Below are 27,500 nucleotides of genomic sequence, written 5' to 3'. Positions count from 1 at the left end.
CCATACGTTACCTTGTTGACACAGCCCTAGTCGACTTGTTGTGTATTGTTGTCAATCCCTGTCTCAGGTAGTGGGATTGAAACCAAAAGGAAATAATAAACACATAAATAAAATGTTGTTACTAGGTGTGTATGAAGGCCTTGCTTGCATTGGAAGGTGGTGGAAACCTTCTGCAGAAGAAACTTTTGGTAATATATATATATATTTCTCTCCTCTCCCAAACTCCCATCAGGATTACAAGAAATATTGGGCAGGACTCCATGGGTTGACTCTCTATTTCTACAACACCAACCGAGATGTTCAGGTAAAGTTTGGATCAGCAAAGAGTTGGATACAAAGATAGAAGGATCAATAGATGGATGGATGGATGGATGGATGGATGGATGGATGGATGGATGGATGGATAGATAGATAGATGACAGATAGATAGATAGATAGATAGATAGATAGATAGATAGATAGATAGATAGAGATAGATAGTAAACACATTAATCAACCGTAAGATAGCTAGAAATACATCTGATAGATCGATGAGAGAGGGAAGCTGATAGATACAGATAGATAGATAGATAGATAGATAGATAGATAGATAGATAGATAGATAGATAATATTATAGAGAGAGAGATCAAGAAGAGAGGGAAGGAGATGGTAGATTGATTGATTGATTGATTGAAAGAGATGAGAGAGGGAAGAGATGATATAGATAGATATGATAGATAGGAATGATAGATACACAGATTGCTAGCTAGCCAGCTAGCTAGCTAGATGGATAGATTGATAGGTAGATTGGTAGATTGATTGATAGATATGATAGATCGAGAGATATGATTGACCGATCGATAGATATGTTGGATAGATGTGATAGATAAATATCATAGATAAATATCATAGTTAGATATGACTGATAGATAGATAGATAGATAGATAGATAATTATTGATTGATTGATAGATATAGATAGATAATTATTGATTGATAGATATAGATAGATAATTATTGATTGATAGAGATGACTGATAAATAGATAGATATGATAGATATGATAGATAGGATCGATAGATATAGATAGATAAATAATTATTGATAGATAGATAGATATTATTGATTGATAGATAGATATGACTGATAGATAATTAGATATGATAGATAGATAGGATTGATATAGATAGATAATTATTGATTGATAGATATAGATAGATAGATAGATAGATAGATAATTATTGATTGATAGATATGATTGATTGATTGATTGATTGATATAGATAGATATAGATAGATAGATAGATAGATAGATAGATAGATAGATAGATAGGATTGATATAGATACATAGATAGATAGATAGATAGATAGATAGATAGATAGATATTATAGATAGATAGATAGATAGATAGATAGATAGATAGATAGATAGATAGATAGATAGATAGATAGGACTGATAGATAAATAGATATGATAGATAGATATGGCTGATAGATAGATATTATTGATAGATATATATGATACATAGATATGATATAGATAGATATGTAGATATCATAGATTGATAGATGATAGATATGATATGATACATAGATATGATAGATTGATAGTTATGATAGATATAATATGATACATAGATATTATATAGATATATGATAGATATCATCAATTGATATATGATAGATATGATAAATTGATATGTTGATATGATTGATGATAGATGTGATAGATAGACACAATAGATAGATAGATAGATAGATGATAGATAGAAAGACAGATAAGATAGATATGATAGATTACTAGACAGAGATGCTAGATATAACCATGAGAGATGGATTATAGATTTATAATAATGTATATACTGTATATATTTTACATACTTGCGTTGTTTTATGAGCATGGCTTTCATGACACTAAAATGCATGAGGTTGCCCTAAGGTAACTTGGAGGCATAAGACGCACTCACACAATACACTCTTGAGGACTAGAAGCTTGGAAACGGGCCTCACTCCTTTCCCTCCTCAGTATGTTGAGAAAATCGAGCTGTCCGACTTCGTCTCCCTCGCCGACGACAACCCTCCGAGGTCGGTGGCCAGCTGGTCCATGACCGAAGCCAAGCTGAACCTGAGGCTGAGAAACCAAGACGTCAACCTGAAGGTAACCGTCTCTCTGTGTTCTTCGTGGGGTGTAGAATTAATGCATTTCGGCACCACTTTCACATGGCAATGAGTTCTACAGGTTAATTTTGCCCCGTGTAAGAAAAGGAGCACAGCAAAGCCTATTTTTGGACCCTCGTGTTGAAGGTTGTAGAAATAAATAGAAGATATTTATATAAATAGAATCAAGATAAACCCTGCAGTATAATAAAGTGTCACTCAGGCTTGTGTAACAAGTAACAGTATCTTTACTTCAGTTCGGAAGATCAAACAGGGCAACAATATATACAGCAGTCTCTCTGAATTCACACAGAGAACAGAGGAAATAAACAGTCCCTTTAAACAGTCTTTAAATATGCCTCATTTGCCTTATAAATAATCAGACTTTCCTGACTATTTCCAGTCAGCGCACTCTTTAGTCTCTGAGGTGAAAGTGGCAGTTAAAACAGTTTGTCTCAACAGCAAGCTAGAGACAGCAGCCAATCGGAATTCTGGCTCCTGGCTGGCTCAGCCAATCATCTATCGATACATACTTTTCCAGCCTCATTTGCCTTATAAATAATCAAGCTTTCCTGACTATTTCCAGTCAGCACGCTCTTCACTCTCAGAGGTGAAAGTGGCAGTTAAAACCGTTTGTCTCGGCAGCAAGCTAGAGACAGCAACCAATTGGAATTCTGGCTCCTGGCTGGCTCAGCCAATCATATATCGATACATACTTTTCCAGCCTCATTTGCCTTATAAATAATCAGGCTTTCCTGACTATTTCCAGTCAGCGCACTCTTTAGTCTCTGAGGTGAAAGTGGCGATTTAGAAAGCAAATAGTCGGGAAAGGTCAGCTTAGCTCAAAGCAATTGTTCCTGATTTTTGTTTAATTCTGTTTTGGCTGGGCCTGGTCCTTGCCTGGCGCTGTTTTGCAAACAAAACCTACGCAAAATGTGTAGTTATCTGTCGATCTTTCGCCGGATGAGACAGAGGCTATTCAAGGGAAGTACAATAGGGATACACAACAGGGGTTGAATAGGCCGCAGATAGCATAGCAAAGGGCCAAAACATTGATAAAGAGTGCTTCCCAATAGCTCTCATTCATCCTGGAAAGAAGTAACTTTCATGTTGGTGGGGGTCAGAGTGCTCTTTCATTGCAGGTGAACTATAAATCCCAGTACGTAGAGCACCCAAATGTCACCAATTCCCCCCTGTTGGTCATGAGGGTTCTGTGTGCCAAATATGGTCCAGGTCCATTGTCGGTGGGGATCACAGTGCTGTGTCTTGATGCAGGTTAAACTGCACCTTAGGAAAGGGTAGGAAAGGGTTAAGGGAGAACCAAGTGTCAAGGCCAATTTGCTCCAAATCCTTCCAGTATGTTCTGTTTGTCAAAGGGGCTCTGTGTGCCATTGTCAGTGGGGGTCCAGGTCCATTGTCGGTGGGGGTCACAGTGCTCTGTCTTGATGCAGGTTAAACTGCACCTTAGAAGAGGGTAGGAAAGGGTTAAGGGAGAACCAAATGTCAAGGCCAATTCACTCCAAATCCCTCCAGTATGTTCTTTTGGTCATGGGGGTTCTGTGTGCCAAATATGGTCCAGGTCCATTGTCGGTGGGGATCACAGTGCTCTGTCTTGATGCAGGTTGAACCGCACCTTAGGAAAGGGTAGGAAAGGGTTAAGGGAGAACCAAATGTCAAGGCCAATTTGCTCCAAATTCCTCCAGTATGTTCTGTTGGTCAAAGGGGTTCTGTGTGCCCAAGTCCATTGTTGGTGGGGGCCTACAGCAAAGGGTAGGAAAGGGTTAAGGGAGAGGCAAAGTGTGTTTGTGGAGGACCCTGGCAGGGCTCTTGGACATGTTCACGGCCCTCGCTATAACCTGCAATGTCATTGGGCCATTGGTGTCTCTTGAGTAGTGGGAGCCATATGATGAACATAAGCCAGCAATGTGATGCGGCAGCGAAAAAAGCCAATGAAATTCTACACCGATAGGAGAGTAGTGTCTGGATTGAGGAAAGTCATAGCCCCACTCGCTTTGTGAAAAAATATTAGGTCCAGTTTTGGGCATCACAGTTCAAGGAGGGAACTGTCAAATATCCAGAGAAGGGCGACCAAAATGGCCATAGGTCTGGAAACTATGAATCCCTTGTAAAGCTAAGGATGGAAAAGAGGTGAAAAGTAGAGGATTCCTTCATCTCCAAAGACATGAAGTCAGAGGAACTGGCTTCCTAAGGAAGACTTTCATGGGTCCTACAACATACATTCATCTAGATATCTGCTTTCTTTCTCAGATGGAAAGCTTGGAGTCTCGGGAGATGTGGAAGGGATTTATCCTCGCTATGGTAGAGGTGAGTTCCTTGAATAAAAATATATCCTTTCTTATGTTTCAACATATGAAAGGATATTTAGGGGCACCATATGTTATGGTGCCCCTAAATAGCACTTTCCTCCATAGTTGTTCAGAACCTTTTCTATCTCTGGAAACAACTACGATATCATCCACGTATGGTAATGTATTGATGTTCCGTCCCCTTCGTTTCATGCCTGCTTTCTCTGAATCAAATCTTGCTTTGCATAGGGGATGTTTTTCATGCAAACTAAACTGATAAAATCTTAGTTCTCTAACCTTTTTTTCTCTCCTCTGCTAGATGAAAGTCCCTCCAAGTTTGACTTTGCTTCCTGGACATATTTATATGCTGACCGAAGCCCTTGAGAAGGAGAAGGAACGGAGGCAGAAGCTGGAGCAACCGGACGCAAGAAAAGAGAAGGAACTTCCAGAGTGAGTGGACTGTAAGGTCCTTGATGGCGGGGAATTCCATGTTTTTGGCTGGAAACTCGCCAAATAGATTTTGAGACGGAGAAATGTAAAATACTACACTTAAATAGAAAAAATGTAATCCAGAGATACAGAATTGGTGAGGTCTGGCTTGAAAACATGTCAGAGGGATTGAGGAGACTTCAAAGCTTCTGACTTGAGTAGTGATGGCACGATCATCAGCATAGATGCAACTCTCTGTCCCTTCTGGCAGTGGCTGGTCATTTGTGTAAATGTTGAACACTGATGGAACAAACCCGGAGGCAGTGTTGTGGTTCAGTCTAATGATGGAGGGGATTTGGATTTGAGCAGTCTGTTCCAGGAAATGTGGAACAGCAGTTTGAACAGCAGTCTGTCCCTGGGAATGTTGATGTTTCTGAAATGCAGGTGGAATCAGAAAGTGTTGATGGCTTAGAGAAACAGACAAAACGGGAATGTGGATAGCTCTACAGTTTGTAATAAGGATGACCTTTCACGAGAGTCTGAGAATTGTCAATATCAACAAAGCCCAGATGGGAATGCGGGGGATGAATTTATGTTAGACAGGGATTCCAGATTGAAACTGAGATCAGGCCCCAGACGCTCCATGAGAATTGGAGCTCAGAGGAATTTATTTATTTATTTATTTTTCAAACTTATATGCCGCCACTCCCCTAGGGCTCGGGGCGGCTTACAAGAACCGGCTAAAATCAACAATTTAAAAACATCTTAAAACATCTTTAAAACATCTTTAAAAATATCTTAAAAACATCCTAAAAGCACCTTTTAAAACATCTAACAGAACTCAAAGGCCTGCCGAAACAGGTGTGTCTTACATGCCCTGCGGAAAGCCGACAAGTCCCGCAAGGCACGGACTTCAGGTGGCAAGGTGTTCCACAGAGATGGTGCCACTGCTGAAAAGGCTCTGCGTCTAGTTGCTGTTAGACGCAAGGCCTTAAAACTGGGGACTTCCAGCAGGTCTTGGTCCTCAGAACGGAGGGATCTCTGGGGTTTGTAGGGGGTGAGGCGGTCCCTCAGGTACATCGGCCCTGGACCATGTAAGGCCTTGAAGGTAAGCACCATCACTTTGAAAGTGATCAGGTGCTCAATTGGTAACCAGTGCAGCTGCCGTAAGATTGGTGTTATGTGGCATCTTATCGGGACTCCCGCAAGGAGCCGGGCAGCTGCATTTTGCACCAATTTGAGCTTCCGGATCACCGACACAGGAAGGCCAATGTAAAGGGCATTACAGTAATCCAGTCTCAAGATGACTGTAGCCTGGAGCACCGTAGCCAGGTTGTCCCTAGACAGATCGGGGCCCAGCCGTGTAGCCTGCCGAAGATGAAAAAAGGCGGTTTTGCTAACGGCAGAGACCTGGGCCTCCATCATCAATGAAGGGTCCAAGAGGACTCCCAGACTCTTTACTAGTGAAGACGGGCGTAGCACTTCGCCCTCCAGGATTGGCAACTGGATATCCCCACTGCCCGTTCGGCCCAGCCATAGGATCTCCGTCTTTGCTGGATTCACCCTCAACCTACTGGAACGCAACCATCCAATAATGGCCTCGAGGCACTGGTGAAAACTGTCGGGTACAGACTCCGGTTGGCCTTCCATCTTTAACACAAGCTGAGTGTCGTCAGCATATTGATAACACTCGAGCCCGAAATCTCGGACCAACTGAGCAAGTGGTTGCATATAGATGTTAAACAACAAAGGGGAGAGAATGGCCCCCTGAGGAACCCCACAATGTAGAGGGGACCTCTCAGAGACCAGGCCTCCCCTCTCCACTCGCTGTCCACGGTTGTGAAGAAAGGAGGCCGGCCAATTTAAAGCTGTCCCCCTGACTCCAGCAACGGCAAGGCGGTGGATCAGAAGATTGTGATCGACTGTGTCAAATGCTGCTGTGAGATCCAATAACACAAGCAACACCGACCCGCCCCGGTCAAGCTGGCATCGGAGATGATCTGTGATGGAAACCAATACAGTCTCTGTCCCATGCCCCGCAAGGAAGCCAGACTGGAAAGGATCCAGTCCGGCTGTGTCGTCTAGGAACTGCTGCAGCTGCACCGCTAATGCCCTCTCAATCACCTTGCTCAGAAATGAAAGATTCGAAACTGGGCGGTAGCTGGAGGGAACCAAACGATCTAAATCTGGTTTTTTCAGCAGAGGAGAGACCACTGCCTCTTTTAATCCCTCTGGAAAGACTCCTTGCTCAAGGGAGCTGTTTATTATCTTCAGCAGCGGGTCACATAATCCCTCCAAGCAGGATTTTACTAACCAAGAGGGACACGGGTCGAGGGAGCGAGTGGTCGGTCTAGCTGCAGCTATGAGCCTATCGAGGGCCTCTGCGTCCAGTGGGATGAACTGGTCGAGGGTGGGCCCAGCAAGTGGCCACGGAGTCTCAAGTTCTCTCATTGTATCAGTTGTGGCGGGGAGGTCCCGGCGTAGTAGTGAGATCTTGTCAGCAAAATAGCTTTGAAAAGCCTCGGCTGAAGGGGCCTGATCATCACTTTTTGGGTTGGTAGGAACCGTCGTTAGAGATCTAATTATTTTGAACAATTTTGCCGGGCGTGAACTGGCGAACTCTATCAAAGAGGCATAGTATACTCTCTTTGCTTCGATGGTAGCATGCTCATAGGACTCCATAAATGCCCTGTAAGCTGATCTCGAAGCTCTGTCATGAAGTTCTCGCCACATGCCCTCTAGCCGTCTCTTTTCCCGCTTCACCGATCGAAGTTCCTCGGTGAACCAAGGAGACTGATTTCGGCGGGGTTGGAGAGGGCGTCTAGGGGCGATCTCGTCGAGTGCATTGGACAGCCTGATGTTCCATGTGTCCACCTGCACATCGATTGAGTCGCTGACAGGCTCCAGATCCTTCAGAGCATTCTGGAACCTACTAGGTTCCATAAGTCTTCTTGGGCGAGCCCAAATCGGCTCGGCGCCCTTGCCAGGTGGGTAGGCATGCTCCAGCCTGACCCTCAGGGCACAGTGATCCGACCATGGAACCTCTAAAATAGAGGCTTGGGTCACTTGAATTCCTGCGCTGAAGATCAAATCTAACGTGTGTCCTGCCTGATGCGTGGGCCCAGTACTACAGAGCAAGAGTCCTAGTGTCTCCATGGTAGACAGACACTAGGTCCATAGCTGCTGCTGAGCAAGAGTCTGTATCAGCGTGGACATTGAAATCCCCAAGGACGATAAGTCTGGGGAACCTCAAGGACCACTCTGACACAGTCTCGAGCAGCTGGGATAGGCTGTCTGCTGGTGCACTAGGCGCACGGTACACCAGTAGGAAGGCTATGTGTTTCTAGCTTGCAAGGAGGTTTTTAAGGAGATGCAATTTGGAAAAATTTCAGTCAGAGCAACATCGCTGTTGAAGATTCAACTCTTGCTTAGTTTTGGTTCATGCCTCGTCTCAGGTTTGGATTATACTTTTGAAGCTCATGTTTTCTGGTTTCTTCGGAATTGCCTTGCTATTCTTGGATCTCTGTACTTTTATCTACGAACGCCCTGAACTGTGTTTTATGGATTGTTCTCAATTGGATTATTGCTTTCTTTATTGCTTTTATTAAGTTTTGCTATTCTGTATCAATAAACTGTAAAACTCTGCTGTGGTGGAGTATGTGTGTGTGTGTGTGTGTGTAGCAAGGTGAACCAGCGCTGAGGTGAGACAGGCAGGCCATTCTTCTGCTTCTCTGACCTGGAACTCAACAAAAATGCTCCTGTTTTGTAGCAGATTTCTTATGAAGAGGGTGAGGTGGCAGGAGCGGCTGAAGCTATAAGCCGGGTAAGCAAGCAACTGTGGATGATGAATGATGGACAGACAGGGGCATCATTATTATTATTTTTTCATCGTCTGGGAAAAAAAATACACAGTGTTGTTGAAGGCTTTCACAGCCGGAGTCACTGGATTGCTGTAGGTTTTTCGGGCTGTATGGCCACCTTCCTGAGTCATTCTCTCCTGACATTTCACCCACATCTATGGCAGGCATCCTCAGAGGTTGAGGTCTGTTGGAGACTGGGCAGGTGCCAAAATATTGTTTGCTTACACTTGAACATTACCTAAGTGATATTATACAAAAAGGATATTGATAAGATGGAATATGTCAGGAGAAGGATGACTTGGTCTTGGCCCAAGGTCTCGAATGAGGAGTAGCTTTGTTGACTGGAGAGCAAAGCACAACACAACGACATTGTTGTAAAAGTCACATTTACAGAGTTACAAGGCTATACATTTGTTTTTTTGTTCAGCTGTTTCTTCATGGTGTCCCGAACGGAGGCAGAGGTGCTTTTGGAAAAGAACGAAAACTGTGGCAACATGCTGCTGCGTCCGGGACGGGATTGCCAGAGCATCTCTCTGTCCACACGGCAGAAATTGAATGGGTGAGTTGGGCAGCCTCATGGGGTGCATCTACACTGTCAAATGAATACAGTTTATTTATTTGCCATATGAACATAGAGACAGAGTCACAGAGGCAATTTAACCTTCTCCAGCTTCCAGCTTCCAGCTTCCTGAGGGGATACTCGATTCCGGCCACAGGGAGAGCAGCTGCTTCATCATCCACTGTGCTGTCGACTTCCTCATTCCAAACACTGCTGGATGATTTTTATGGTGTTGTAAATTAGTTAAATTAACCTCCCCACATAAGTGGTATCTAAATTTCCTACTTGATAGATGCAACTATCTTTTGGGTTGCTTCGGTCAACAACGAGCAGGGCTATTTTTTATTTTAATGATCGAATGCTCACTCCGACACTTACTCATGACCTCTAAGTCATAGTGACTTATTGCAGCTGGCTACTAACCAGCCTGCGCTACAGGGACTTTCATCTAGCAGAGGAGAAAGAAAAGAGGTTAGAGAACTTGTATCAGACAGTGTCCAAGATTTTATCAGTTTGGTTTGCATGAAGAACATCCCCTACTCAAAGCAAGATGCAATTCAGAGAAAGCAGTCACGAAAAGTAGGGGATGGAACATCAATAAATTACCATATGTGGATGATATCGTAGTTGTAACCAGAGATAGCAAATGTTCTGACACTTTAATCACCATGACACAATACAATGGAATTATGGGAACTGTATATGCAGTGCTTTTATCAAGCAACAACTCCTATGATTCCATAGCATTGAGCTCAGGCAGTTAAAAGTGGTGACGAACTACATTCGCTCATGTTTTCTCCAGTTGACATTGACAAGAATGGACCTGACGGTAACAAAAAGAAGCAATGTTCTCAAAACCATGATTTCTTCTCTTTGCAGAACTGTGACTATTAAGCACTATAAGATCAATGTGGATGGCGGGGAGTATATCATTGATGTCGAAGAACCGGTAAGATGGCAATCAGTGCACTAACGGGGGTTTGGAGGTGACCTTTGGTTAGTTCAATGGTCGATGCAACATCAATCAGGAAGACTTCTAAGGACGACAAGAGTTCCTCGGCATGGAAGAGGGAGAAACAGAACCCCCCACTTCCCCATGGCCAGAGTCGAGCACAGCCTAATCTATATACAGTAGAGTCTCACTTATCCAACACTCGCATATCCAACGTTCTGGATTATCCAACGCATTTTTGTAGTAATGTTTTCAATATATCGTGATATTTTGCTGCTAAATTGACTCCAGTATAAGCCGAGGGTGGTAAATTTCAGAAATAAAAATAGATACCAATAAAATTACATCAATTGAGGTATCAGTAGGTTAAATGTTTTTGAATATTTACATAAAACTCAAATTTAAGATAAGACTGTCCAACTGTGATTAAATCATTATTCTCATCTTCGTCAATGTAAATGTGCTTATGTATCCCTTTAATAATAATAGAGTAAAATAATAAATGTAATAATAATAAGAAATAGAGTAAAATAATAGTAAGAACAATAATATCAGAGTGAAATAATAAATACATTAATAATAATAAAAATAGGGCAAAATCAATGTAATAGTAACAATAATGACAGAGTTAAATAAAAAATGGAATAATAATAGAGTAAAATGAAAAATGTAATAAAAATCATAATATCGGAGTGAATAATAAATATAATATTACAGTAGAATCTCACTTATCCAACACTCATTTATCCAACATTCTGGATTATCCAACGCATTTTTGTCGTCAATGTTTTCAATAAATCATGATATTTTGTGCTAAATTCGTAAATACAGTAATTGCTACATAGCATTAGTGTGTATTGAACTACTTTTTATGTCAAATTTGTTGTATAACATGATGTTTTGGTGCTTAATTTGTATAATCATAACCTAATTTGATGTTTAATAGGCTTTTCCTGAATCTCTCCTTATTATCCAACATATTCGCTTATCCAACGTTCTGCCAGCCCGTTTATGTTGGATAAGTGAGACTCTACTGTAATAATAAAAATAAAGTAAAATCAATGTAATAGTAACAATAATAATAGAGCAAAATAAAAAATATAATAATAATAAATAGAGTAAAATAAAAATGTAATAATAATAGAGTAAAATAAAAAATATAATAATAATAAATAGAGTAAAATAAAAATGTAATAATAATAATAGAGTAAAATAATAGTAATAACAATAATGATAGAGTAAAATAAAAATGGAATAATAATAGAGTAAAATAAAAACGTAATAATAATAAATAGAGTAAAATAAAAACGTAATAATAATATAGAGTAAAATAAAAATGGAATAATAATAATAAATAGAGTAAAATAAAAAATGGAATAATAATAATAGAGTAAAATAATAGTAATAACAATAATGTCAGAGTGAAATAATAAATATATTATTAATAATAATAATATGGTAAAATCAATGTAATAGTAACAATAATGATAGAGTAAAATAAAAATGGAATAATAATAAATAGAGTAAAATAAAAACGTAATAATAAATAGAGTAAAATAAAAATGTAATAACAATAATGATAGAGTAAAATAAAAACGTAATAATAATATAGAGTAAAATAAAAATGGAATAATAATAATAAATAGAGTAAAATAATAGTAATAATAATAATAGAGTAAAATAATAGTAATAACAATAATGTCAGAGTGAAATAATAAATATATTATTATTAATAATAATATGGTAAAATCAATGTAATAGTAACAATAATGATAGAGTAAAATAAAAAATGGAGTAATAATAAATAGAGTAAAATAAAAACGTAATAATAATAAGTAGAGTAAAATAATAAATGGAATAATACCAATAATAATAGAGTAGAATAATGAATGTACCATATATACTTGAGTATAAGCTGACTTAAATATAAGACAACTCAAGTATAAGCCGGGGGGGGGGGGGGGACTTTTTCAGTCCTAAAAAAAACGCTGAAAAACTTGGCTTTTACTCGAGGTATTATTATTAGAATCATAGAATCATAGAATCGTAGAGTTGGAAGAGACCTTATGGGCCATTCAGTCCAACCCCTGCAAGAAGCAGGAAAATCTCATTCAAAGCACCCCGACAGATGGCCATCCATTATTATTATTATTATTATTATTATTATTATTATTATTATTTATTATCCAGTGGGTTCCCATGTCTGAGCAAGGATTTGAATCCTGTTCCACTGGACATTCAAATGTTAATATCACACAATAGATTCTCCCAGTTGATATCTTTATCCTTCTCTTCCACAAGCATCGCTGCTCCTCGCTCCAGGAGGTTGTGGATTTCTTTGTCAACAACAGCCGGCGTGTCCTTGTGCCGTTGTCCCTGGATGAGAGCTACGCAATGACTTTGGGTACATTTCTGGGGCAAAATTCGATGGGGAGGAATCTCCGGGCAAGAGTGCTGCCTTGAAAACCTTACATCGCTGTATTTCTTTGCCTGCCTCTTACTGTAGACTGCCATCAACTCAAAGCACATTGGGTCGGGCAAAAACTCCCACGTGTTCGTAGCTCTGTCACAGATGACCCCTCTCTCCCAGACTCAGTATTCCTCATCTATAAAATGGGAGCATCAATTGTTGACTATTGGCCAGCTCTGTCCTCTGACCTTGGGCCCCTATGCTCCTGGGAGTGATCCTCCATAATGATTAAATCTCCTGTGTATTTTGCGTTTTTTTTCTCTCCAGAAATCATGGAGATGGATAAAGAAAGTGGAGAGAGTGCCTCGATTCCTGCCCGGGTGCCCCCTGTGCCACCACACTACCCCAAAGGTGCGACTTTTATTTATTTATTTATTTATTTATTTATTTACCGCTTTTCTCACCCCTGGGGGGACTCAAAGTGGTCCGCATCAAATACATGGCAAAATTCAATGCCTCACAAATAATAAAACAGTACATCACACATCTATGACAGTAATCAACCACAATGGGCAGGGGTCCAGGATGCATGTGGCCGCCCTTGCTTTTCCAAGGGTCTTGTCCACGTCCTCAGGTTCCACTAATTCCAGGATTACCTACCGAGGTAGCGGGAAATTCCCCAAGAATCCTTCCGGATCCATAAACCTCCTGGGGCGGACCATTCTAATTGGTCCTGCTCCCCTGCGGATATTAGGAGGTGCAGTAAATCTAAATTTGAATCCATGGCAACGGAGTGATGTGTCGGGGTGTTAATTAGCTCTGAACCACCCTGATTTATTGGTGAGCCAGGCCTCTCACCAATCCATCTTCTGTCAGACTGCTTAAGCATCTGCCTACAAGCAGCACCGACAAACGGACACCACAGTCGTAAATCAGCTGGACGCTGCGGTTCTAAGACTATATACAATTATATACAACTACAAAGTCCATCACTCATGGGACCCATACTTCCTTAAGCAAGGCAAAGCATGGCCTCTCTCTTTCCTGATCTGCAAAGCTCTTCTGCTGCCGGCAACATTCCATAGCAGAATGACGAATGTCCTGTCCGCACTTCTGAGACCGGAAGGCTTGACCTATTGGCTAGGCAGGCTATCAGTCAGGCTGGCCTGCCATTAACCCATGTGCTGCTGGAAAGCATGCCGGAAATACACCGTTGCAAAACCCCAATAGCAAAACACTTGATTCAACATTTCACACAACACAATAACACCAACATGATGGTCAGCTCCTCCACACCACCCCTTCCTCCCATCCCTGACAGAAAACCAAGTCCAATATATGATCCACTGTGGGTAGGGCCAGATACCACTTGGGACAGTCCCATGGGTGCCATGGTGGCCATAAAGTCCTGATCCACTCCCGACAGGGTGGTCTCTGCATGGACATTGAAGTCCACCAGCACTACTAGCCGCTGGGACTCCAATGCCAGGCCTGAGATCACTCCGGCTAGCTCAGACAGACTCATTTTGTAGAATTGGAAGGGACCCCAAAGGTTATGTAGACCAACCAAATGTAGTTTGACACTGCTTTCACTTCGATGACGAGTTGTATCTTCACAAGCTTGTTCGCCATCTCTGTCAAACAGTGCAAACTACAACTCCCAGGGTATCATTGCACGGAGCAGTCAAGTTGCATTCATTCTACAGTTGTAGAATGCTTAGATTTTGACTGATTTTCTCTCTTGATGCTATTCTTTTAGGTTCCCCCGGAGGACCAAAACCTCCCTTAGCTCCTCGAACCCGAGCCTTTCTGCCTCTCATTCCTCCCGTTAAGCCCCCTCTCCCCAGGGCAGCCTCCCAGCCTGAGAACGTATATATGGAAGAAGACCCGCCGGATCAGACCTACATGAATGACAAACGTAAGCATCAGAGCGAATGTATTGAACAGGGTGCTGGAATTCCGTTTCCGCTTCTTAACTGCTTAGAGAGTTGGGAGAGACCCCCAAGGATCATTGAGTCCGAACCCATTCGGTCATGACCCAATCTAAGCCCTCCTGAGAGCAGCCATGCAGCCATGCATCAAGGACTTTCCAAAGCAGGACTCAACTGTGGTCAGGTAATGAGAAGAACAGAGTCAGAAAGTGTTGGGGGTCAGCAAGATTCTGGAAATTTCTCAGAGGACGAGGGGGATGCTGGGTTTCCTACTGAGGAGTCTGCGTGTGATCGGGGGGGGGGGGGGATTTCAGGCCTCAGGTCAGAGAGTAATGAAGGCAGTCGAAGATGAGACAGAGCATGTTTTGGATTCCAATGTTAGCCCCTTAGTAACAGGGGAAAGTCCACTTCTCTTGGGATCGGCCTGTTGATGTGTGGGTGATGGATGTGAGGTGGATAAATTGAGACACTAACAGCCATCTGTCTCAATTTTCCCCTCCATTTGGCAACTCAGCATCTGGTTAGTAGCATGAAGAAATAAAACTGCATAGCTGTCAGCCGGTCCTGGCGGTAATTAGTTTATTTACAAGTATTTACATAGACAGCAGCCAAAGCTGCCCGCACACATGTTTCTCCGACAATGAGATTAATCTAATGAATCTTTATATTGCTGCTGCAGTCCCCCACCTATGAAGTTGACTGAATTGTATTGGTGGTTGTTTGATATTATTATTGTTGTGTTACCTTGTGTTTTACTACCTTATTGTGTTTTGACCTGTTTATATTGTGCTAATGTATTTGTGTTGTTACTTTTGTAAATTGTGCTGACTGGGCCTTGCCCCATATGAGCCGCCCCGAGTCCCCGCGGGGAGATGGTGGTGGGGTAAAAATAAAGTTTTATATTATTATTATTATTATTATTATTATTATTATTATTATTATTATTATTATCATCATTGGCGACAGCAAGAACTCTTATCAGTGAAGAATAACTCATCCCAAATTCCATTGTCTGTGACACGTCTTCCTTCTATGTATGCAACAGAGGAAGTCTCATTCCTTTTCTCTCTAGGCTGTAAATCATTGCTCTATGCGATTAACTCCTTCAGTATTAGATTGCTAACCGAATCAAACTTACATTGAAACAATGGATTAAACATTTCACTACATACAACCATTACCTTGAGATGAGTTTTCCCATGATATCAGATTAGGCCTCTGCACAGAGGGAGTGAAGGATAGTTTAATTAGGCGGTCAAAGAGTCTCTGTGGGAAGTCCTTGAAACCCAGGTGTGTGAGGCATGATTTCATGGCTTCTTGGTCAGGTTTGGGTTTAAATTAAGTGATGTTTCTTGGTGTCTCTCAGAGCAGATAACGTTGCCACAAGATCCACGTTCCTGTTTTAGCTTTCAAGTTCATGCTTCAAGTTTCCTGTGCTTGCCTAAGTACCTGAAAGAGTTTTACCTTGGGAAAACTTTCTATATGGATTTATGCCTGTGATCTTGACTTCCTGGATGGACTTCATGTATTTCGGCATTTTGGACTACTGTTCTTTTGTATATAGACTACTGCTATTTTATAGCTCCTTTCCTACTGCTTTTTGGGGAAATGCCCTTTTTCCCTTTGTAGATTCATATAGTTAGAAGGGACCCCCGAGGGTCACCCAGTCCAATCCACTTTGGCCACAACCCAATTCCTCCGGACAGATGGCCTTCCGGCTATGGATAGAATGTTGCAATTCTATCATAGCATCATACAGCTGGAAGGAACCAACCAAGGGTCATCCTGTCCAACCCAAGTGGGATACAATCCAAGCCCTCCCAACAGATGGCCATCAAGCTTGGGAGGGGGTTCTGAGCATTATAGTCTAAAACAGGGGTCCCCAAACTAAGGCCCATGGGCCGGATGTGCCCCTCCAAGGTCATTGCCCTGGCCTCTGTCCTAAACTTTAGACTTAGGGTTGATTTAAGTCTACCTGGTCTTTGGAGGTCTCTTTGCTTACCTATGGTCTTATGAGATCGTCTAGATGGCCTTTGAAGGTCTCTTTGCTTGGATACGGCCTTATGAGACCATCTACATGGCTTTTGGAGGTCCCTTTCCTTACCTATGGTTTTATGAGATTGTCTAGATGGCCTTTGGGGGGCCCCTTCCTTACCGATAGTCTTTGGAGGTCTCTTTGCTTACCTATGATCTTATGAGATCGTCTAGATGGTCTTTGGAGGTCTCTTTGCTTACCTATGGTCTTCTGATGGCCTGATGATATCATCTAGATGGTCTTTGAGGGTCCCTTTCCTTACCTATGGTCTTATGAGATCTAGATCAGGGGTCCTCAAACTAAGGCCCTCCAAGGTCATTGACCTGGCCTCTTGTCCTAAACTTTAGACTTAGGGTTGATCTAAGTCTACCTGGTCTTTGGAAGTCTCTTTGCTTACTTATGGTCTTTTGAGATTGTCTATATGGTCTTTGAAGTTCTCTTTGCTTATCTACGGCCTTATGAAACTATCTAAATGGTCTTTGAGGGCGCCTTTCCTTATCTATGGTCTTCTGATGGCCTGATGAGATCATCTAGATGGCCTTTGAGGGTCCCTTTCCTTATCTATGGTCTTATGAGACCATCTAGATGGTCCTTGAAGGTCTCTTTGCTTACCTATGGTCTTATGAGATCGTCTAGATCAGGGGTCCCCAAACTAAGGCCCTCCAGGGTCATTGACCTGGCCTCTGTCCTAAACTTTAGACTTAGGGTTGACCTAAGTCTGAAACGACTTGACGGCACAAAGCAACAACAATCCTAATTTTGGACTATTTCATCCTAGTCCGCCCCCCCCCCCCAGCAGTCTGAGGGACTGTGAATAGGCCCTCCACTTAAAGAGTTTGAGGATCCCTGGCCTAAAACATAACATTAGTCAATTCTACATTTATTAGAGCAGGACCTTCTCAGAGTAATAACTGATGTGTGTCGTCTTTATCATTCAATTTGGAACAGCCATGGTCCAACCGGGAGCTACGTGGAAAGTGCTTCTGGATCGAGTGGCCCCGGTCCCAGCCCGAAAACCATGCGAGACAGGTAGGACACTCGAGTCACACTCTCTCAGCCTCAGAGGGAAGCCAAAAGCCAACCCCTTCGGAACAAATCTCGCCCTCGATCTGTTTGTCCGTTGAATGTCATCTAATACATTTTCAACATCGAAAGTCACTAGCCGTTTGGTCTAGCTGTTTTGTAGGGTTTCAGCGGGGATTGGAAAGAAAGTCGATTGGGATCAAGGCAGACATTATTGCATCCCTTCCAGGGTCTAAAAGCAATTTTATATTTCCAGCCCCGAAGACGATGGAGAGGACTTCTTCCCGTTTGGGGATGTCTCTTCCCAGAAGCTTTTCCATTGGTAAGTCATTGGAGAGAAATCCTTATCGACTGCAAGCGATAATAGAACGGATCGATGCTTGGACAATTTTCTCACATTTCCCACAGCTAAACATTTCATTATAGGACAGAATTATTATTTCTGGAGGATAATAATGTCCTCATTTAGCTCCCCAAAAAAACTTTAATGATGCAGAAAATCCTGCCGATCGAACGGCAGATCGGAAGCAGAAATGTGAGTAGATAAATAGGTACTGCCTTTAGCGGGGAGGTAATAAGGAGATCGGATCGAGAGGACGTCTAAAGACGAAAAAACTCCTCGGTATGGAAGATGGACTGACAGCACCCCAAGAGAGACCCCAAGGGACGTCCAGTCCAAACCCATTCTGGCAAAGCACAATCCAAGCTATGCAGCCATTAGTCAAGGACTTTCTGTAACAGGACTCAAATGTGGTCAAGTAACGAGAATAACAGAATTGGAAGGTGTTGGGGCTCAGCAAGATGCTGGGAATTTCTCAGAGGACGAAACTGGCTTTCCTACTGAGGAGTCTGTGCATGATTAGGGTGAATTGAAGGCCTCGGATCAAAGAGAAATGCAGGCAGTCGAAGATGAGACAGAGGATGTTTTGGATTCCAATATCAGTTCCTTAGCAACAGGGGAAAAGTCCAGTTCCCTTGGGAATCAGCTTTCAGTGGAAGGGGAGTTTTCTCGTGATATCAGATTAGGCCTCTGCACAGAGGGAGTGAAGGATGGATTAAATAGGCCAGTGATTCCCAAACTAAGGCCTGTGGGCCAGAGGCGGCCCTCCGAGGTCATTGACCTGGCCCCTGTCCTAAACTTATTATTATTATTTTATTTACAGCAAACAAGATAGATATGCTGGATTTCGTATCACAAAATCACAAGTCAAACACTTCCCAAGTGTCTAGGGCTGTGTGATATATTATTATTATTATTATTATTATTATTATTATTATTATTATTATTATTATTATTATCCTTTTGTAATTCTCGTCCTCTGCTCCACTTGCAGGGATGTCCGAAGAACTGGAACGAAAGCTTCAGGAACGGAGAGCAACTCTTCAGGAATGAAACAAATATTCGAGCCAAACAAAGGAAGACATTTTCCAGGGCAAAAATCCATCCAAATCCCAAAAGATGTCCTTTCTTCCCCGAACTTTTCTCCGCTGATAAAATCTAACCCAGGAAATAGTCAAAGGAATGGTATAAAACACATGGAACTGCACTCTCTCGGTCTCAGAGGAAAGCAAAAACAAATGCCTTTGGGACAAATCTTGCCACTAAAACCCCAGGACAGATTTGCATCCGGGTCTCCACAAGTCAACACGGCAATAAACAAGCTCCAAAGGCTGTAGTTGAGTACCTCTTTTGCCATTGGTTCTGCATCTTGGTCAACAGAGAAATTTTATTATTATTATTATTATTATTATTATTATTATTATTATTATTATTATCTATATCTATATCTATATCTATAAAAGGGTAATGGAATCACGGCAGCGGACAAAACAACAAAACTAAACACCCCATAACCTCAAAATTGACAGCACAACCCCTCATCCACACCTCTGGGTTGATACAACAAAAAGAAAAGAAAAATAAAGTCCTAATTAGAGGGAGAGGAATAATTGTTTTTATCCAATTGCTGCCAGTTAGAAGGCTAAGCTCCACCCACTTGGTCTCCTTGCAACCCACTCAGCCCAGGGGACAGGCAGAGTTAGGCCTCACTTAGGCCTTTTCCACAAATTATCTTATTTTAACTGGATTATATGGCAGTGTAGACTCAAGGCTCTTCCACACACCTATATAACCCATTTATAATGGACTTAATGTCAGGGGAAAACCTTTACCCTTTACCGTAACTACCACCAATTCCTCAAGACTTTATTTCCCATACCACCATACTACACCACAGCAACACGTGGCCAGGCACAGCTAGTATATATATAAAATGTAATGTGCATTTTTCCCATGGAGTAAACAACAAAACCACTGAACCAAATCACACCAAATTTGGCCACAAAAGACATAGACATCCTATCTATGTCTTTCCATCAAAAAACCCTTGAAAAATAAAGTCCAAATAACAGAAAACCTCCAATTGTTTAACAACTTGAATACCACTGAACAGCCTTGCAGCTTCAAAGCCAGACTGCTTCACTCGCTTCATAGGAAATCTGATACACAACTGGAGCTTTTTTGTTGAGTTCCAGGGTCAGAGAAGCAGTGACAGAAACAGAAGAACGGGAGAATGTTTGCTCCATCAATGTTCAACATTTACACAAATGCTCAACCACTACCAGAAGGGACAGAGAGTTTCATCTACGCTGACGATCGTGCCATCACTGCTCGAGCAGAGAAATTTGAAATGGTTGAACAGATGCTCTCCAAAGCTGTATTCTCAATTATAACTGTATTCTCAATTCGCTTCTGACATGATAAATAAATATCTCTTCCCAGACCAAACAGAGACAGTTGTGTGGGTTATGCAGAAGTCTACCATTTATTGTTAAGGCCAGAAGCTGGTTGTGTGGTGAGACGTTGAAATGAACAAGGACATTTCAAACAAACAAACTGCCAAGTGGAAGTGAGCTATTTTTGGACCGCAGCTCCCAGAATCCACTGGTGAAACGAGACACACCCTAAAACAGTGAGACCAAGCAACAAAGCTGTGCAGTGTGGCGTGTCCCTATATTTAAAATTTCAGCCTTTACCACCCCATTCCCACCCTCCGCAACGACTCGTCCTATTGTTTCCAGTCGTCATTGGGATAAGTTCCCCGACCCCTCTGGAGCAATTTCCCCTAAACACGAGGGTTGAATGAAAAGTAATGCCTCCACCTTCGTGACTTGGGTTTGGATGGGAGTGTTTAAATAAATCAAATGCAGAAATCATCCTTAGAATGTGCTCTTTAACAACCACTACTCACTTTTCCACATCATCACCAGACAGTTGGATACATTTCTGCCAATGATGAACACGTTTTCTGAAGCCGTCAAGGAAGAAGTCAACACTCGGTTTTCGCAACCGACGTCTCACAGGACCCATCGTGCGCAGATCTTCCGACAGCCAAACAAAGCAATAATGTGACCCACACGTTCTTGTGAAATGCCGATTATGCTTGAAGTTTCTTTCTGAGTGATACAACGATCGTCCTGAATCAATCTGTCAAGCTTTTGCTCGTGAAACTCAGTGGTTGCTGTCACAGGACGTCCAACTCTATGTTTGTCACGCAAGTCAGACATTCCCACCTCAACATCTTTAAACTTACTTGCCCAATGATGCACAGGACTCACATCAACACAATCACCATAAACAACTTGCATTCTCGGATGGATCTCTTTTGGGGTGACACCTTCAATGACTGCACGTTGCTTAAGTCGCATTGACCGACCGTCTGCGCAGGGTTCCATACTTCGCACTTTAACAGCACAACCGTTCAATGCTAAGGCTTCCCGCCAAATGGAACTGTAGAGGAGAGTCTACTGAATAAGCCAGGACCTGCCGCAGACCAGGACTTCCATCTGTTGAGTTACGAAGGTGGAGGCATTACTTTTCATTCAACCCTCATAATAGAACTTTGACTGTGGCAAATGAGAACATTGCACTGTTTGGCCTCCTGTGAGCCATACAATCTGGGCAACAGAACGAGACGAACCATGGAGGAAACGCCTGGCATGGTTTGCAGTCTTTCTTTCCAACCGAAGTTCCGAAGGCAAAAAAAAGTGTGAGATTTGGGAGAAAGGCCACTGCGACGGATCACAACAGGGGACTTTTTCCCTCTCTCTTGTACAATCGTCAACAGAGGAAAACGAAATACATTCATGGTGAGTTGGTGGGGCGACTTGAGAACCAGGAGGTGAGAAAATAATCCGTGTACTAAGAAAAATAAAAACAATACTGGTGTCGTAATTTGTTGGTAATTTGTTGGCCTCGCGAGGTTGCGATGTGGCGCAGCTCTACGATAAACTGGCGTTGGAACTGCTGGTGGCGCTGTTGCGCTTCTGAAGGCATTTGACGGCGCCGGGGACTTGCAACCCGGAGTAGACATGGAAGCTGCCGCACCAAACCTAATGGAAAGAGAACCAAAGTGTTGTTGAAGGCTTTCACGGCCAGAATCACAGGGTTGCTGTGTGTTTTCCGGGCTGTATGGCCATGCTCCAGAAGCGTTTTCTCCTGATGTTTCGACCACATCTATGGCAGGCATCCTCAGAGGTTGTGAGGTATATACAGCCCGGAAAACACACAACAACTCAGAGAGCATTAGGTCGGTAAAGAGCTCTCACAGATCTTTGGCTTTCCATATCATTTGGACTACAAACCCCCATTGTCCCTTACCATAGTGATGGGAGATAGAGAACAAGCCAGCTGGAAGACTAAAAGCTCCCCATCCTCATCTTTTTCTTACATCCATGATGTTTTGGGTCAACATGATCCACCACAATTGACTGGTGACGGCAAGTATTATTACTTCCCTCTTTCTAGTCTATGACCTTATGTTACTGTCTAGATGGCTTTTGGGGGTTCCTTTGCTTATGTTTGCTTATATTAGGACACCATCTAGTTGGCCTTTGGAGGTCTCATTCCTTACCTATGGTCTTATGAGACCATCTAGATGGCCTTTGGGGTCCCTTGACTTACCTATGGTCTTATGAGACCATCTAGATGGCCTTTGAGGGTCCCTTGACTTACCTATGGTCTTATGAGACCATCTAGATGGCCTTTGGGGTCCCTTGACTTACCTATGGTCTTATGAGACCATCTAGATGGCCTTTGAGGGTCCCTTGACTTACCTATGGTCTTATGAGACCATCTAGATGGCCTTTGGGGTCCCTTGACTTACCTATGGTCTTATGAGACCATCTAGATGGCCTTTGAGGGTCCCTTGACTTACCTATGGTCTTATGAGACCATCTAGATGGCCTTTGACGGTCCATTGACTTACCTATGGTCTTATGAGACCATCTAGATGGCCTTTGAGGGTCCCTTGACTTACCTATGGTCTTATGAGACCATCTAGATGGCCTTTGAGGGTCCCTTGACTTACCTATGGTCTTATGAGACCATCTAGATGGCCTTTGAGGGTCCCTTGACTTACCTATGGTCTTATGAGACCATCTAGATGGCCTTTGAGGGTCCCTTGACTTACCTATGGTCTTATGAGACCATCTAGATGGCCTTTGAGGGTCCCTTGACTTACCTATGGTCTTATGAGACCATCTAGATGGCCTTTGAGGGTCCCTTGACTTACCTATGGTCTTATGAGACCATCTAGATGGCCTTTGAGGGTCCCTTGACTTACCTATGGTCTTATGAGACCATCTAGATGGCCTTTGAGGGTCCATTGACTTACCTATGGTCTTATGAGACCATCTAGACCAGGGGTCCTCAAACTTTTTAAGTGGAGGGCCGATTCATGGTCCCTCAGATTGTTGAGGGGCCAAATTATCATTTGAAAAAAAAATGAACAAATTCCTATGATCACTGCACATGTCTTATTTGTAGCGCAAAAAAAAAAAAACAGCAACAATTACTTATTTATTTATGTATTACATTTATACCCCACCCTCTCTCAACCCGAAGGGGACTCAGAGCGGCTTACAAATTGTATGTACATACAATATATTATATTATTAGCATAGCACAGTATTAGCATTATATATTACTATATTGTACTATACCATTATACCGTAATATTATTAGTAATATTACATTTAATATATAATATATAATTAATATTATTCTATTATACAATATTATTATATTGTATTATTATTATTAGCTGCCCTGAGTCCCCTATTGGGTGAGAAGGGCGTGGTAGAAATACTGTAATAAATATATAAATAAATAAATATTATATTGTATTACATTAAAATATTTATTATCAATTTTATATGTATACACAATATTTTTATTACAATATATTATATTATTACCATATCATTCATTTACAATATTTCATTTACAATATTGGTAAATGAGAAAACAATACAATATTTAAAAATAAAAATAATTTTAACCAACATACTGTAAACTTATCAGGATTTCAGTGGGAAGTGTGGGCCTGCTTCTGGCCAATGAGATCATCAAGTAGGATTGTTGTTGTGCCTTCAAGTCATTTCAGACTTTGGGCGAGCCTAAGTCTAAAACTAGGGCGGGGGCCAGGTAAATGGCCTTAGAGGGCCACATCCGGCCCCGGGCCTTAGTTTGGGGACCCCTGATCTAGATGGCCTTTGGGGGTCCCTTGACTTACCTATGGTCCTTTTATAATATTAGGAGACTATCTAGACACATTTATCTACTCCCCAAAAAAAACCCTTACCATGAAGGCTGGGAGAACTGGCTGGGTGAATTTGGCTCGAAACGTATGGAGCAGCTGCTTGGTTTTAGCATTGTAGAATGTCAGGAAACCTGGTCATGGGGAAAAAAGGAAAACATGGGGGGAAATAATGAGATCGAGCCCTTCCTGGTATGACGATAACAAAGAACTTTGTCGAGTCGTACCACTGAGACATGGCAGTTAAAATGTAGCCAAAGTGCAGTAATTGAACAGTGCAGATGCACCCTTAGTCCATATTCGCTGACTGCAGAATACAGCCAATATTTTCATGGGAACTTTGAAAAACGTCCCAGAAATCTGGCCCTATGAAATCCTTCTTGACTTCTATGACGAGTTACACCATCCTGTGACTTGTAATAATAAGATACTTCATTTATATTCCTCTGTATCTCCCCAAGGGGACTCAGGGTGGATTACAGAACACATGCATGGCAAACATTCAATGCCATACAATTAACAAGGACAGACAATACATAAACAGAGGTAAATGCTTTCCCTATCTTTTCCATTTCCAGCGCCAACTCCGGCCACGGTGGGTGCTGTCGCTCCATCTTCTCTGCCGAGGAGCTTTGCCGTCCTTAGACATCCTCCCGATGGACTTGTCGGCACCTCCTTAAGGGCGCTTTCATTACCTCCCCGCTTAAAGCAGTTCCTATTTATCTACTCTATTTTCTGTTTTCAATCTGCTAGGTGCAGAGACCGCTAGGCCAACTAGGTATTTGCCTGTAGCGCCATCGTCCCGGGGGCGCAGTCGAGGTCCCCAAGAGGATGGCGCCACTCCCCGCCTCCTTCTCCTTCGGGCCGGGCCGGGCCTGCCCGCCGCACCTCTTGCCCCACATGGCCCCGCCTCCCACCCCACGTGGCCCCACCTCCCACCCCGCACGGCCCCGCCTCCCAACTCACGTGACCCCGCCTCCCACCCCACATGGCCCCGTATTTGATGAGGTGGAACCAAACCCCATGCAGATGAACTGGATTATACGGTTTGGGGGAGGGTGCCAAATTCGGGGGGGGAGGAATGCCAAAATTCCATTTGCCTACTCCTGAAAATTAGCTAAGGACAGCTCTGGCTAGGTGGGCAGGGAGCTGGGACTGATGGCAGGTGCTCATCCCGACACGTGCTTGAACTGCCAACCTTTCAGTCGGCAGGATTTTCTGCACCTTGAGCGGTTCAACTGAGGCCTACAGAGACTCACCTTCATGGAAATTGCAGTAGACGCCAATGATATCCGGAACGGGGGCTTCGAGTATTTTGGCTTTGTTGTTGTGCTTGGCCGTGAAGCTGACTTGGAGCCAGTTGTTGAGGTGGAGGCACCAGGAAGAAGGGGTCTTTCCCAGCTGGTCAAATTTGCCCAGGGATCGGTAGGCCACCCCGATCGCGAAGGCTTTGCTGTCACGGTCGTAGCGCACTTCCCAGTAGTGCTCCCCGCCATCGATCAGGGTGTCTCCTGCGGCAGATGACAACAACAACAACAAAACTTTATTTATATACCGCTCTATCTCCAATAAGGACTCAGAGCGGCATCCTTATCTGTTAGCAACCTATTCGTGACTAGGATTCCTCATTAGTTAGCTGTGTGCCATAGGGAAGAATAGGAAAGAGTTAAGGGAGAGGCAGTAGGCGTTCTCTTAGCCGTTTTCATCCCCTGTTATTGGCGGGGACAATTTCCTCCTAGATTTTCTGTTTTTCCTCCACCACAAATATCCCAGTGTTCCTGATTCTCCATCGGTGTGGGATTTGCATGACTCCGCCCACTGCCTCTCCCTTAACCCTTTCCTAATCTTTTCTATGACACACAGCAAATAGGAATTGATCAGCAACTGAACATACTAGAGAATTCACCATAATTTATAGGAGTTGTGGGGTCTGGTATTTGCATGACCCCGCCCACTGCCTCTCCCTTAACCCTTTCCTATTCTTTTCTATCGCACACAGCAAACAGAGGAATTGATCAGTAACTGAACATACTAGAGTTGTTTGGGGAGAATTCGCCATAATATATAGGCGTTGTAGGGTCTGGTGACCTTGCCCACGGGCATGACCCTGCCCACGGCCTCTCTCTTAACCCTTTCCTATTCTTTTCTATGGCACACAGCAATAGGAATTGATCAGCAACTGAACATACTAAAGTTGTTTGGGGAGAATTCGCCATAATATATAGGCGTTGTAGGGTCTGGTGACCTTGCCCACGGGCATGACCCTGCCCACGGCCTCTCCCTTAACCCTTTCCTATTCTTTTCTATGGCACACAGCAATAGGAATTGATCAGCAACTGAACATACTAAAGTTGTTTGGGGAGAATTCGCCATAATATATAGGCGTTGTAGGGTCTGGTGACCTTGCCCACGGGCATGACCCTGCCCATGGCCTCTCCCTTAACCCTTTCCTATTCTTTTCTATGGCACACAGCAAACAGAGGAATTGATCAGTAACTGAACATGCTAGAGTTGTTTGGGGAGAATTCACCATAATATATAGGAGTTGTAGGGTCTGGTATTTACATGACCCCACCCACTGCCTCTCCCTTAACCCTTTCCTAATCTTTTCTATGGCACACAGCCATAGGAATTGATCAGCAACTGAACATACTAGAGAATTCACCATAATTTATAGGTGTTGTAGGGACTGGGATGTATAGTTCACCTGCAATCTTAGAACTCCACCAAGAATGGACCTGGAACTCACTTAGCACACAGAACCCCCATGACCAACAAAAATACTGGAGGTCTTTGGAGGGATTGATAGGAGTTGTAGTTCACCTACAATCAGAGCACACTATAAACCCAAACAATGATGGATCTTGAACCAAACTTGGCACGCAGAACCCTCATGACTCACTCAACCTACTGGAGGGGTTTGAGGGGACTGATTCACCATAGTGGGAGTTGTAGTTTACCCTAAAGAGCACACTGAACCCCACCCATGATGCATCCAGAGAGAACTTCCTTAACTAGGAGTCAGATGTTTGTAACGCAGGGACTTCCTGTACTAGTAAACACCAGCCACCCTATGTATGGGGAAGTCCATATGAGTCTCACCCAGGACCGTATAGGATTCGGCGGTGAAGCGGTCCCTCCCACCGCGTCCCGTCGGCATTCTTTTCGGCGACTGCACGCACCTGAAGAGAGAACGAGAAGACTAGGAGGAAAAGGTCCAAGGCTCGTCCCTGCAATCTGAACCCGTCACTCCTTGTGA

At 42.9% G+C, this 27,500-nt stretch overlaps 2 protein-coding genes across 3 annotated transcripts in view; one reads left to right on the top strand and one right to left on the bottom strand.

Moving 5' to 3' along the window:
- Positions 1 to 19,318, top strand: part of stap2 (signal transducing adaptor family member 2) — a 21,803-nt gene extending 2,485 nt beyond the window's left edge. Inside the window, exons 2-13 of the mRNA XM_062959791.1 lie at positions 233 to 304; positions 2,007 to 2,138; positions 4,406 to 4,462; positions 4,763 to 4,893; positions 9,160 to 9,291; positions 10,171 to 10,240; positions 12,545 to 12,647; positions 12,981 to 13,064; positions 14,413 to 14,571; positions 17,568 to 17,648; positions 17,899 to 17,964; positions 18,977 to 19,318. Of these exons, the coding sequence (XP_062815861.1) occupies positions 233 to 304; positions 2,007 to 2,138; positions 4,406 to 4,462; positions 4,763 to 4,893; positions 9,160 to 9,291; positions 10,171 to 10,240; positions 12,545 to 12,647; positions 12,981 to 13,064; positions 14,413 to 14,571; positions 17,568 to 17,648; positions 17,899 to 17,964; positions 18,977 to 19,035 (1,146 nt within the window). The 3' untranslated portion in view covers positions 19,036 to 19,318. The remainder of the gene's footprint in view (positions 1 to 232; positions 305 to 2,006; positions 2,139 to 4,405; positions 4,463 to 4,762; positions 4,894 to 9,159; positions 9,292 to 10,170; positions 10,241 to 12,544; positions 12,648 to 12,980; positions 13,065 to 14,412; positions 14,572 to 17,567; positions 17,649 to 17,898; positions 17,965 to 18,976) is intronic.
- A 1,121-nt stretch (positions 19,319 to 20,439) lies between these two features.
- The window catches only part of fsd1 (fibronectin type III and SPRY domain containing 1), a 15,512-nt gene continuing 8,451 nt past the window's right edge, over positions 20,440 to 27,500 (bottom strand). For both annotated transcript variants that reach the window (XM_062959783.1, XM_062959784.1), the window contains exons 9-12: positions 27,344 to 27,423; positions 25,501 to 25,752; positions 24,287 to 24,375; positions 20,440 to 22,034 (exon numbers count right to left, since the gene is read on the bottom strand). In XM_062959783.1, coding sequence (XP_062815853.1) covers positions 21,924 to 22,034; positions 24,287 to 24,375; positions 25,501 to 25,752; positions 27,344 to 27,423 — 532 coding nt within the window. In that variant the 3' untranslated portion in view covers positions 20,440 to 21,923. The remainder of the gene's footprint in view (positions 22,035 to 24,286; positions 24,376 to 25,500; positions 25,753 to 27,343; positions 27,424 to 27,500) is intronic.

Source organism: Anolis carolinensis, unplaced genomic scaffold, assembly GCF_035594765.1.
Source record: "Anolis carolinensis isolate JA03-04 unplaced genomic scaffold, rAnoCar3.1.pri scaffold_7, whole genome shotgun sequence".
NCBI classification, from domain to species: Eukaryota; Metazoa; Chordata; class Lepidosauria; order Squamata; family Dactyloidae; genus Anolis; species Anolis carolinensis.
The sequence above is the reverse complement of the archived record's forward strand: the minus strand, read 5'-3'. Positions and strand labels throughout refer to the sequence as shown.